The sequence below is a fragment of the Stegostoma tigrinum genome, chromosome 45 (assembly GCF_030684315.1).
Source record: "Stegostoma tigrinum isolate sSteTig4 chromosome 45, sSteTig4.hap1, whole genome shotgun sequence".
Lineage (NCBI taxonomy): Eukaryota > Metazoa > Chordata > Chondrichthyes > Orectolobiformes > Stegostomatidae > Stegostoma > Stegostoma tigrinum.
In genome coordinates, this window is record NC_081398.1 from 14126919 (window position 1) to 14141939 (window position 15021).

The 15021-nt window shown below is 52.9% G+C and overlaps 1 protein-coding gene across 1 annotated transcript in view; it reads right to left on the minus strand.

The window, feature by feature from the left end:
• Positions 1–14374, minus strand: part of LOC132207347 (uncharacterized) — a 45475-nt gene extending 31101 nt beyond the window's left edge. Inside the window, exon 1 of the mRNA XM_059642688.1 lies at positions 14308–14374. Coding sequence (XP_059498671.1) covers positions 14308–14374 — 67 coding nt within the window. The remainder of the gene's footprint in view (positions 1–14307) is intronic.
• Positions 14375–15021: the final 647 nt, after the last annotated feature.

Genomic DNA, 15021 nt, shown 5'->3' on the forward strand with positions numbered 1-15021 from the left:
TGGAGATCCATTGGAGATTCCAGTGGGTCAGCGTCATCCACAGGGACAGAGCAAGCTCACATTTCAAGTCTAGGTGACTCTTCATGAGAGGGCGAAGGGAAGCCTCAGTTGGATTCCTCCTCATTCTGGATAGTGAGGTGACCAGTGTGGTAACTGAGACCTGGGAGAAGGCTGAGCAAAAGGACAGACCGCAGGTCTCCAAGTAGCTGCCCAGCTGCTAGTTTCCATTTTGCCCCAGTGTTTCCCTCAGTAACCAATGTTCTCCCTTTGCCCTTTAGGTGCAGGGGTCTGAGGTGGTCCTGACTGACAGGCGTCCCTCTGAGCTCTGTTTCACAGAAAGCACAAGCAAGCTCAGTTCGACCAGTGATCAGATGAGCAACAATTTACTGAAATGACTCATCTGTTCCAGAGAGTTTTGCATTTAGTCATTGATTACAGCTCAGTACGTGAAAGCTCTGAACACTAGCAGCTTCCTGTAATTGGGCTGGTTTGGTTTTTATCATTCAGAGAGTTCCAGAGACATTGTAGTCTCAAGTGCAATTCAATTTTCACCACCTCACCAAAGCTGTAGATCCTTTCACTTGGACGTGTGTTTGCCTGGAACTGCCCTACTGGGATAGGCGGCTTTCTAAATGCAGAGCAGAGGGTGGGAGTCGGGATCTTTCACTTATTGCGGAGTGAGATTGACCGTGTGTCTATTATAGATTCCCTCATCCTCTCTGCCCCTGCAGGGGTTTGATCCTTGCTGAATTACACCAATGTCCAACAATCATCAGTGCAGGAGTTAAGAGACCACAGGATGACATGGTGGGCCGAAGGGCCTGTTTCCACACTGTAGGGATTCTATGATTCTATGGCTGACAGGAATCTCTTGGGATTGGTCACCACAGGTCTCATCATGCTCACATTTATGCTGGAAGTTTGCCACTGACCAGACATATAAATGCAGCGGCTATAAGAGCAGGTCAGAGGCTGGGAATCCTGCAGCGAGTGGCTCACCTCCTGCCTCCCCAAAGCCCACCCACCATCTGCAAGGCACATGTCAGGAGTGTCATGGAACACTCCCCACTTGCCCCTGGATGGGGCAGTTCCAACAACACTCAAGAATCTCGACACCATCCAGGACAAAGCAGCCCCCGCTTCACTGGTACCACATCCGCTCCCTCCATCACTGACTCTCAGTAGCAGCCGTGTGTACTACCCACAAGCTGAGCTGTCAAAGTTCACCCAGGCTCCCCAGGCAGCACCTTCCCAGCCCCCAACCATCTCCATCTATAATGATGAAACCAGCAGCTAATAGGAAAACCAGCACCTGCAAGTTCCCCTCCAAGCCACTCTCCGTCCTGACTTGGAAATATTTCCCCGTTCCTTCAGTATGGCTGGGTCAATATCCTGGAATTCCCTCCCTAAAGGCATTATGGGTCATCCCAAAGGACATAGGCTGTAGTGGTTCAAGAAGGCAGCTCACCACGACCAATAGCAGGGTCTGGACAGCATTGGTGTACAGGGGGATCTTGGGGCTCAAGTCCGTAGCTCCCTGATAGTGACTAAGTAAGTAGAGAGGGTGGTGAAGAAGGTGTATGGTCTACTTGCCTTTCTTGGTCGAGGAATTGAGTACAAGAGTCAGGATATCATGTTGTAGTTTTATAAGACTTTGGTTAGGCCACACTTCGAGCATTGCATTCAGTTTATGTCACCACATTACAGGAAGCATGTGGAGCTTTAGAGAGGGTGCAGATTTACCAGGATGTTGCCTGGATGGAGCTATAAGGAGGGGCTGGTAAAACTTAATTTGTTTTCTCTGGAGCAGCAGACGCTGAGGGGAGACAGGATAGAAGTCTATAAAATTAGGGAGTGCATAGATAACATTAACAGTCAGAATTGTTTTCCTGGAGTTGAAATGTCTGATATGAGGGGGTATACATTGAAGCTGAGAGGGAGAAAGTTCAAAGGAGTATGTGAGGAGCAAGTTTGTTTTTACATAGAGAGGGGTAGGACTCTGGAACACGCTGCCAGGGGGTGGTGGTGGAGGCAGATACGATTGGGGCATTTAAGGGGCTTTTAGATACGCTCATGAATAGGCAGGAAATGGAGAAGGGCCGGCAAAAGGGATTAGTTTCACTGGCGTCAGTTCAGCTCAGCATCAGGGGCCGAAGGGCCTGTCCCTGTGCTGCACAGTTCTATATTCTCAAGGGCAACTGGGGACAGGCAAGAAATACTAGTCCAGCCAGTAATGCCCACAACGTGAAATTCACACCGAAAGTGGGTAGCGCATGTACAGAGACTGTTCCATGCTCAGTGCGTCCACTTCACAACAATCTGTGGTATTCCCCGGCCAGTGTTTACAACGTTATTGAGCTTCCAGATGAGCACTTGGGGTGATGCCAACATGCAGCCTTTGTGACTGCTGGGGCAGATTCCTTTTTAACTTTTTTAAGCAGCCGTTTGTTTTTTAAAATGTTTAAGGGGCCAGAGATTGAAATAACTTCATAACTATACACTTTATCTCGCTGCAGCGAACACACTCCCACAATGAAAATGCGGTGTGTTTAAACTCTGTACAAACAGTCCTGCTGAGTGCTGGATGTGGGCCCTGGATGCAATTTTTAAAAAAAAACAAAATCCCATGACCCCAGGTATCCCAGGCCAGCCTCAGGCTTGCTGTTGTGCCCGCTGTATTTATATGGCTGGACCACACGAATTTTGGGGGGTTGCTGTGGAAGGATCAATGACAATAATGTGTCTCACTACCTGGTCTTTGTGCAATGTTAATGTTACTTGGTACTGGAGATTCAGAGGGATCAACAGCTCAGTGAAAGGCTCTTCAGCCCATCACATCCATACCAGTCAAAAAAAAACAGGTACCTACTTACTCCAATCCTGTTTTCCAATACTTGGCTTATGAATCTCGTCTGCTGGGTATCATAAGTGCACATCTACGTAGAGATAGTGGGAACTGGAGAATCTGAGATAACAAGGTGTGGAGCTGGAGGGACACAGCAGGCCAGGCAGCATCAGAGGAGCAGGAAGTCTAACGTTTCGTGTCTGGTCGCTTCTTCAGAAGGAAGGGTCCAGACCCGGAACGTCAGCATTCCTGCTCCTCTGATGCTGCCTGGCCTGCTGTGTCCCTCCAGCTCCACACTGTGTTGTCTCTTGTTTATGCTTTCGGGGCCCGGTCAAACCCACTGCCCCATGTCCAGAGTTTACAGAGTGACCCTGGGTGAATATCGTTTCCATCGCCCCACCCTGACAGCCCCAGTGCTTTACCTTGTGGGGGGGTTGACATTCGCTCTCCCAACCTCTGCTGGTGTATTTCTCTTCCTGCTGGTTGTGATAGACTCCTCTAGGCTACCACCCCCGACCAGGCGCTCGTGTGTCCCATCGTGGAGGTGAAGGTGAAGCAAAAAGGAGATTGGGCAAGGAGTGGAGGTCAAAGGTCAGCCACAATCATGAATGATGGTGGACCCCAGCAGCTCCTGCCTGCAGCTCTCTTGTTCATAGAATCCTTACAGTGTGGAAACAAGCCCTTCGGCCCAACAAGTCCACACTGAACCTCAGACCATGCCACCCAGACACTACGGGCAATTTCCCATGGCCAATCCACCCTAGCCTGCACATCTTTGGTCTGTGGGAGGAAACTGGAGGAAACCCACGCAGACACGGGGAGAGTGTGCAAACTCCACACAGACAGTTACCCGAGGCTGGAATCGAACCCGGGTCCCTGGTGCTGTGAGGCTGCAGTGCTAACCACTGAGCCACCGTGCCACCCCACAGGAATAACACCATGAGCCCTCCAGTATAGGTAGGGGTTGGGGGCACTTGGGGTTGAAACCACAAGACAGCAGCACATTGCCAATGGGACTGTGCAGGAACAGGGCCACCGCCCAGACACAGTCTCTGTCTGAGAGAGACACGCACCCAGCTTGTTGGTGTTGTATTAGATTACCGTCACCGTGATGCAGAAATGTTTTCAACACATCACTCCCACTCACTCACCCTGGAGCAGATGGTGATCTGCTTTACAGATCGGCAGCAGAACGCCTCAGTCCTGGAATTGTCAGCTCCCAACAATTGTCACTCTCCCCGGACCAGTCTCTCAATATCCTTGCCCTGTCTAACAACCTGATCCATATTCCAACCTGCACCATCCTATTCCCTGTGTCCCACTGCGCTGCCTGTCCTCACTGCGAGATCTCCATGATATACACTGGGACCCTGTCAAACAATTTCAACATTTCTACATTCTAACCATTGCTTTCAACCCTAACCACGCACATCTCCAGATCTCTGTAACCGCCACCAGTGCCAACAACCCCTCCCGAACTCTGTAACCTCCTCCAGCTTCCCTTCCTATCTCTGTCACCACCTCTATCCACTACAACCCTCCCTATCAGTGACACCTCACTGACTCTCACTGGGGTACAGTTCCACACACACTGACTCTCACTGGGGTACAGTCCCACACACACTGACTCTCACTGGGGTACAGTCCCACACAAACTGACTCTCATTGGGGTATGGTCCCACACACACACTGACTCTCACTGGGGTACAGTCCCACGCACACACACTGACTCTCACTGGGGTATAAGTCTCACACACACTGACTCTCACTGGGGTACAGTTCCACACACACACTGACTCTCACTGGGGTACAGTCCCACACACACACTGACTCTCACTGGGGCACAGACCCACATACACTGATTCACACTGGGGTACAGTCGCACACACACTGACCCTCACTGGGGTATAGTCTCACACACTGACTCTCACTGGGGTACAGTCCCACACACACTGACTCTCACTGGGGTATGGTCCCACAAACACTGATTCACACTGGGGTACAGTCCCACACACACTGACACTCACTGGGGTATAGTCTCACACACTGACTCTCACTGGGGTACAGTCCCACACACACTGACTCTCATTGGGGTATGGTCCCACACACACACTGACTCTCACTGGGGTATGGTCCCACACACACACTGACTCTCACTGGGGTATGGTCCCACACACACACTGACTCTCACTGGGGTATGGTCCCACACGTACGCACTGACTCTCACTGGGGTATAGTCCCACACACACACACTGACTCTCACTGGGGTACAGTCCCACACACACTGACTCTCACTGGGGTGTGGTCCCACACGCACTGACTGTCACTGGGGTACAGTCCCACACACACTGACTCTCACTGGGGTATAGTCTCACACACACTGACTCTCACTGGGGTACAGTCCCACACACACTGACTCTCACTGGGGTACAGTCCCACACACACACTGACTCTAACTGGGGTATGGTCCCACACACACTGACACTCACTGGGGTATGGTCCCACATGTACACACTGACTCTCACTGCGGTACAGTCCCACACACACTGACTCTCACTGCGGTACAGTCCCACACACACTGACCCTCACTGGAGTATGGTCCCACACACACACTGACTCTCACTGGGGTACAGTCCCACACACACTGACTCTCACTGGGGTACAGTCCCACACACACTGACCCTCACTGGAGTATGGTCCCACACACACACTGACTCTCACTGGGGTACAGTCCCACACACACTGACTCTCACTGGGGTACGGTCCCACACACACACTGACTCTCACTGGGGTATGGTGCCACATGTACACACTGACTCTCACTGGGGTATAGTCCCAGACACACACACTGACTCTCACTGGGGTACAGTCCCACACACACTGACCCTCACTGGGGTATAGTCTCACACACACTGCCTCTCACTGGGGTACAGTCCCACACACACACACTGACTCTCACTGGGGTATGGTCCCACACACACACACTGACTCTCACTGGGGTATGGTCACACAAACACTGATTCACACTGGGGTACAGTCTCCCACGCACTGACTGACACTGCGGTACAGTCCCACACACACTGACTCTCACTGGGGTACAGTCCCACATACACTGACTCTCACTGGGGTACAGTCCCACACACACTGACTCTAACTAGGGTATGGTCCCACACACACTGACACTCACTGGGGTATGGTCCCACATGTACACACTGACTCTCACTGGGGTACAGTCCCACACGCACTGACTCTCACTGGGGTACAGTCCCACACACACTGACCCTCACTGGAGTATGGTCCCACACACACTGACTCTCACTGGGGTACAGTCCCACACACACTGACTCTCACTGGGGTACAGTCCCACACACACACACTGACTCTCACTGGGGTATAAGTCTCACACACACTGACTCTCACTGGGGTACAGTTCCACACACACACTGACTCTCACTGGGGTACAGTCCCACACACACACTGACTCTCACTGGGGCACAGACCCACATACACTGATTCACACTGGGGTACAGTCGCACACACACTGACCCTCACTGGGGTATAGTCTCACACACTGACTCTCACTGGGGTACAGTCCCACACACACTGACTCTCACTGGGGTATGGTCCCACAAACACTGATTCACACTGGGGTACAGTCCCACACACACTGACACTCACTGGGGTATAGTCTCACACACTGACTCTCACTGGGGTACAGTCCCACACACACTGACTCTCATTGGGGTATGGTCCCACACACACACTGACTCTCACTGGGGTATGGTCCCACACACACACTGACTCTCACTGGGGTATGGTCCCACACACACACTGACTCTCACTGGGGTATGGTCCCACACGTACGCACTGACTCTCACTGGGGTATAGTCCCACACACACACACTGACTCTCACTGGGGTACAGTCCCACACACACTGACTCTCACTGGGGTGTGGTCCCACACGCACTGACTGTCACTGGGGTACAGTCCCACACACACTGACTCTCACTGGGGTATAGTCTCACACACACTGACTCTCACTGGGGTACAGTCCCACACACACTGACTCTCACTGGGGTACAGTCCCACACACACACTGACTCTAACTGGGGTATGGTCCCACACACACTGACACTCACTGGGGTATGGTCCCACATGTACACACTGACTCTCACTGCGGTACAGTCCCACACACACTGACTCTCACTGCGGTACAGTCCCACACACACTGACCCTCACTGGAGTATGGTCCCACACACACACTGACTCTCACTGGGGTACAGTCCCACACACACTGACTCTCACTGGGGTACAGTCCCACACACACTGACCCTCACTGGAGTATGGTCCCACACACACACTGACTCTCACTGGGGTACAGTCCCACACACACTGACTCTCACTGGGGTACGGTCCCACACACACACTGACTCTCACTGGGGTATGGTGCCACATGTACACACTGACTCTCACTGGGGTATAGTCCCAGACACACACACTGACTCTCACTGGGGTACAGTCCCACACACACTGACCCTCACTGGGGTATAGTCTCACACACACTGCCTCTCACTGGGGTACAGTCCCACACACACACACTGACTCTCACTGGGGTATGGTCCCACACACACACACTGACTCTCACTGGGGTATGGTCACACAAACACTGATTCACACTGGGGTACAGTCTCCCACGCACTGACTGACACTGCGGTACAGTCCCACACACACTGACTCTCACTGGGGTACAGTCCCACATACACTGACTCTCACTGGGGTACAGTCCCACACACACTGACTCTCACTGGGGTACAGTCCCACACACACTGATTCACACTGGGGTATGGTCACACAAACACTGATTCACACTGGGGTACAGTCTCCCACGCACTGACTGACACTGCGGTACAGTCCCACACACACTGACTCTCACTGGGGTACAGTCCCACACACACACACTGACTCTCACTGGGGTATGGTCCCACACACACACTGACTCTCACTGGGGTATGGTCACACAAACACTGATTCACACTGGGGTACAGTCTCCCACGCACTGACTGACACTGCGGTACAGTCCCACACACACTGACTCTCACTGGGGTACAGCCCCACATACACTGACTCTCACTGGGGTACAGTCCCACACACACTGACTCTAACTGGGGTATGGTCCCACACACATTGACTCTAACTGGGGTATGGTCCCACACACACTGACACTCACTGGGGTATGGTCCCACATGTACACACTGACTCTCACTGGGGTACAGTCCCACACACACTGACTCTCACTGGGGTACAGTCCCACACACCCTGACCCTCACTGGAGTATGGTCCCACACACACTGACTCTCACTGGGGTACAGTCCCACACACACTGACTCTCACTGGGGTTTGGTCCCACACACACTGACCCTCACTGGGGTACAGTCCCACACACACACACTGACTCTGACTGGGGACAGTCCCACACACACTGACTCTCACTGGGGTACAGTCCCACACACACTGATTCATATTGGGTACAGTCCCACACACACTGACTCTAACTGGGGTATGGTCCCACACACACTGACCCTCACTGGGGTACAGTCCCACACACACACACTGGCTCTCACTGGGGTACAGTCCCAAACACACTGACCCTCACAGGGGTATAGTCTCACACACACTGACTCCCACTGTGCTACAGTCCCACACACACTGACTCTCACTGGGGTATAGTCTCACACACACTGACTCTCACTAGGGTATGGTCCCACACACACTGATTCACACTGGGGTACAGTCCCACACGCACTAATTCTCACTGGGGTACAGTCCCACACACACTGATTCACACTGGGGTACAGTCCCACACACACTGACTCTCACTGGGGTACAGTCCCACACACACTGACTCTCACTGGGGTACAGTCCCACACACACTGATTCACATTGGGTACAGTCCCACACACACTGACTCTAACTGGGGTATGGTCTCACACGCACTGACACGCACTGGGCTACAGTTCCACACACACTGACTCTAAGTGGGGTACAATCCCACACACACTGCCTCTCACTGGGGTATGGTCCCACACACACTGACTCTCACTGGGGTACAGTCCCACACACACTGATCCTCACAGGGGTATAGTCTCACACACACTGACTCCCACTGTGATACAGTCCCACACACACTGACTCTCGCTGGGGTATGGTCCCACACACACTGACTCTCACTGGGGTACAGTCCCAGACACACTGACCCTCACAGGGGTATAGTCTCACACACACTGACTCCCACTGTGGTACAGTCCCACACACACTGACTCTCACTGGGGTATAGTCTCACACACACTGACTCTCACTGGGGTATGGTCCCACACACACTGATTCACGCTGAGGTACAGTCCCACACGCACTAATTCTCACTGGGGTACAGTCCCACACACACTGACTCTCACTGGGGTATGGTCCCACACGTACGCACTGACTCTCACTGGGGTATAGTCCCACACACACACACTGACTCTCACTGGGGTACAGTCCCACACACACTGACTCTCACTGGGGTGTGGTCCCACACGCACTGACTGTCACTGGGGTACAGTCCCACACACACTGACTCTCACTGGGGTATAGTCTCACACACACTGACTCTCACTGGGGTACAGTCCCACACACACTGACTCTCACTGGGGTACAGTCCCACACACACACTGACTCTAACTGGGGTATGGTCCCACACACACTGACACTCACTGGGGTATGGTCCCACATGTACACACTGACTCTCACTGCGGTACAGTCCCACACACACTGACTCTCACTGCGGTACAGTCCCACACACACTGACCCTCACTGGAGTATGGTCCCACACACACACTGACTCTCACTGGGGTACAGTCCCACACACACTGACTCTCACTGGGGTACAGTCCCACACACACTGACCCTCACTGGAGTATGGTCCCACACACACACTGACTCTCACTGGGGTACAGTCCCACACACACTGACTCTCACTGGGGTACGGTCCCACACACACACTGACTCTCACTGGGGTATGGTGCCACATGTACACACTGACTCTCACTGGGGTATAGTCCCAGACACACACACTGACTCTCACTGGGGTACAGTCCCACACACACTGACCCTCACTGGGGTATAGTCTCACACACACTGCCTCTCACTGGGGTACAGTCCCACACACACACACTGACTCTCACTGGGGTACAGTCCCACACACACTGACTCTCACTGGGGTACAGTCCCACACACACTGACCCTCACTGGAGTATGGTCCCACACACACACTGACTCTCACTGGGGTACAGTCCCACACACACTGACTCTCACTGGGGTACGGTCCCACACACACACTGACTCTCACTGGGGTATGGTGCCACATGTACACACTGACTCTCACTGGGGTATAGTCCCAGACACACACACTGACTCTCACTGGGGTACAGTCCCACACACACTGACCCTCACTGGGGTATAGTCTCACACACACTGCCTCTCACTGGGGTACAGTCCCACACACACACACTGACTCTCACTGGGGTATGGTCCCACACACACACACTGACTCTCACTGGGGTATGGTCACACAAACACTGATTCACACTGGGGTACAGTCTCCCACGCACTGACTGACACTGCGGTACAGTGCCACACACACTGACTCTCACTGGGGTACAGTCCCACATACACTGACTCTCACTGGGGTACAGTCCCACACACACTGACTCTAACTAGGGTATGGTCCCACACACACTGACACTCACTGGGGTATGGTCCCACATGTACACACTGACTCTCACTGGGGTACAGTCCCACACGCACTGACTCTCACTGGGGTACAGTCCCACACACACTGACCCTCACTGGAGTATGGTCCCACACACACTGACTCTCACTGGGGTACAGTCCCACACACACTGACTCTCACTGGGGTACAGTCCCACACACACTGATTCACACTGGGGTATGGTCACACAAACACTGATTCACACTGGGGTACAGTCTCCCACGCACTGACTGACACTGCGGTACAGTCTCACACACACTGACTCTCACTGGGGTACAGTCCCACACACACACACTGACTCTCACTGGGGTATGGTCCCACACACACACTGACTCTCACTGGGGTATGGTCACACAAACACTGATTCACACTGGGGTACAGTCTCCCATGCACTGACTGACACTGCGGTACAGTCCCACACACACTGACTCTCACTGGGGTACAGCCCCACATACACTGACTCTCACTGGGGTACAGTCCCACACACACTGACTCTAACTGGGGTATGGTCCCACACACATTGACTCTAACTGGGGTATGGTCCCACACACACTGACACTCACTGGGGTATGGTCCCACATGTACACACTGACTCTCACTGGGGTACATTCCCACACACACTGACTCTCACTGGGGTACAGTCCCACACACCCTGACCCTCACTGGAGTATGGTCCCACACACACTGACTCTCACTGGGGTACAGTCCCACACACACTGACTCTCACTGGGGTTTGGTCCCACACACACTGACCCTCACTGGGGTACAGTCCCACACACACACACTGACTCTGACTGGGGACAGTCCCACACACACTGACTCTCACTGGGGTACAGTCCCACACACACTGATTCATATTGGGTACAGTCCCACACACACTGACTCTAACTGGGGTATGGTCCCACACACACTGACCCTCACTGGGGTACAGTCCCACACACACACACTGGCTCTCACTGGGGTACAGTCCCAAACACACTGACCCTCACAGGGGTATAGTCTCACACACACTGACTCCCACTGTGCTACAGTCCCACACACACTGACTCTCACTGGGGTATAGTCTCACACACACTGACTCTCACTAGGGTATGGTCCCACACACACTGATTCACACTGGGGTACAGTCCCACACGCACTAATTCTCACTGGGGTACAGTCCCACACACACTGATTCACACTGGGGTACAGTCCCACACACACTGACTCTCACTGGGGTACAGTCCCACACACACTGACTCTCACTGGGGTACAGTCCCACACACACTGACTCTAACTGGGGTATGGTCTCACACGCACTGACACGCACTGGGCTACAGTTCCACACACACTGACTCTAAGTGGGGTACAATCCCACACACACTGCCTCTCACTGGGGTATGGTCCCACACACACTGACTCTCACTGGGGTACAGTCCCACACACACTGATCCTCACAGGGGTATAGTCTCACACACACTGACTCCCACTGTGATACAGTCCCACACACACTGACTCTCGCTGGGGTATGGTCCCACACACACTGACTCTCACTGGGGTACAGTCCCAGACACACTGACCCTCACAGGGGTATAGTCTCACACACACTGACTCCCACTGTGGTACAGTCCCACACACACTGACTCTCACTGGGGTATAGTCTCACACACACTGACTCTCACTGGGGTATGGTCCCACACACACTGATTCACACTGGGGTACAGTCCCACACGCACTAATTCTCACTGGGGTACAGTCTCACACACACTGACTCTCACTGGGGTACAGTCCCACACACACTGATTCACACTGGGGTACAGTCCCACACACACTGACTCTCACTGGGATACAGTCCCACACACACACTGACTCTCACTGGGGTTTGGTCCCACACACACTGACTCTCACTGGGGTACAGTCCCACACACACTGACTCTCACTGGGGTACAGTTCCGCACACTCTGACTCTCACTGCGGTACAGTCCCACACACACTGACTCTCACTGGGGTACAGTCCCACACACACTGACTCTCACTGGGGTACGGCTCCTCCAATCAGGATGTCTTGTGCATCCCTCAATTCCCATTGCTCAGCCAATCGCAACCAACCATTTAGCTGGCCCCCTTGCTCTGAAATTAGCTCTATCACCTTCTACACCTCGCTCGCTCTTTGAAGTTGCATTTTAATACCCCTGTTGACCAAATGTTTGGTCCCCTGTCCCTTAGATCTCACTTTGTGGTTCAGTCTCAAATATTTTTTGGAAATTGCTTCTGAAAGTACTTTGAGACGTTAAACATTAAAGGCGCTGTCTGAATGCAAGTTGTTGTAGTAAGTTCCTGTGGCAAGGGCCAATGTCGATATGAGAAAAGGGTTTGGGTATTAGCCCTGAGACCCTCGCTCCGTCGCTGTGAAGGATGGCAAGAAAGCAGAATGAACAAATTGGCAGGCTCTCTGATTTCCATCTTCCTGGAATTCCTCATTGTCCCAGACACCCCTGACCACCACTGACATTGTGACCTCCTCTGATGAACTATAATTCACCCTCCCACCTCTTCAAATCCCACCAACCATCCCAGACTCATCTCCCAGTCCACCATCAGAGGCCTCCCCGCTAGAGTTCCCCTTCCTCAGTCCCTCTGCTGCAGTCATTTGTTATCTTCCCCAATCTCCTTGAGACTCCAGGCCCCAAACACTTCCTCCAGTTCCCAACTCCACCTCCCTGACAAAATCTCTGTTGTTCTAACACTGCCAGCTCCTGTTTGACATTATTCAGTCCTCCCTCAGCTTCCACCCCCACCACATCATCTCCTCTGTTCCTCCTCCTCTCTAATTCACCTCAACCTCTCCCTCGCACCACCTCCCTCTCTCCCTCCTCTCCTCTCTCCCTCCCCCTGTCCCTCCCCCTCTCCTCTCCCCCATCCATTCCCCCCTCCCGTCCCCTCCCCACTCTCGCCTCCCCTCCTCCCCCCTCCCCTCCCCTCCACTCCTCCCCATGACCTTTTCCCTCCCCTCCCCCTCTTCCCCTCTCCCCTCTTCCCCACTCCCCCTCTCCCCTCTATCCTACACCCTCCCCTCTCCTCTACCCCCCCTTGCCTCCGCCTCCACCTCCCCCTCCCCCTCCACCTCCACCTCCATCCCTCCATCCTGCACGTGCCCTTGTTAACCAATCATCGCACCGTCGCTGAATCCGTTTGTTTCGACGATAGACCTGTCACTGCACTGGCCTAAAGACTTTTCCAAATCAGACAGAGGTATTCCATTGGCCGTCTCCTTAACTGGGAGATGGTACTTTTATTTGACTATGTGGTAGTGACTCTATAACTGTTAACGTTCGCGAATGTTGTACGTGTATCTGAAACATCTGTAAATGTGACACAATATTAGTCATCCTGAGTCTGATGGGACTAATCTAGTTTGGGAAGCCTGGCTGGCATGAACAAGTTGGGTGGAGGAGTCTGTTTCTGTGCTGTATGACTTGAGGAGCTCTGGAACAGTGACACTGGAGTAACAGTGCTTTCCTGCTGGTAATACTGAGTGAGATGCTGCCTTTGGGCCTGAATCATTAAGGCTAATTACTTCTGGCTGAGCAGTGACAAAGTGAGATGGATTGAGAGCTATCCTTTTGTCAGCAGAATGTCTCACATTGTCTTGCTGACAGTTTGCTGAAGACTCACCAGTGATTGCATTTGTCGCATTGGCTCCGATCAGTTTGGGGGCAGGGGGTGTAGGGGTGGTGGCCATGTGGCCTTGCTACACTATCGTTTAGCCATGCCTGCCATAATGTGGGAGATTGTCCGGTGTTGGCATCTACCAGACCAAAGTAGCAAGAAGGGTCCAGACCCGAAACGTCAGCCTTCCTGCTCCTCTGATGCTGCCTGGCCTGCTGTGTTCATCCCGCTCTACACCTTGTTACCATAGGCCAAAGTGGTAGCTTCCCCTTGATTCATTGACCTTGAGCCTTGGACAGGTCTCAGCCTGTTAGGATTGAGAAAGGAAATGAAACCAGTCAGGCCCAGAGAAATTCTGGGAACTACACAACCAGACGAAAGGGAAATGTCAGCTTCATATTGCCGGTTGTCCTGAGCTGTCGTCATCCCAAACCCAACCAGCAATACAGTTTATTACTTTAGAGTGGCTTTTCTCTACTTCAAACAGGATGGGCCGAATGTGCTTCTGCTCCAAATTTGCATGTTTGCATCATAACAAGTGGCTAAATTTATCAAGGGAAGGGGAGAAATATCGGTCAGGGATGGCTTCCTGATCTTCAGGATCTTATACATCTGCGTGAAGAGCCGGGGCCTGGCCTCCTCTGAAGATGGTGCCCCTGACAGTGTGGCATTCTGTCAGTGCTGGAACTGAGATTCTCGGCATATTTACCAGCTCAGGCC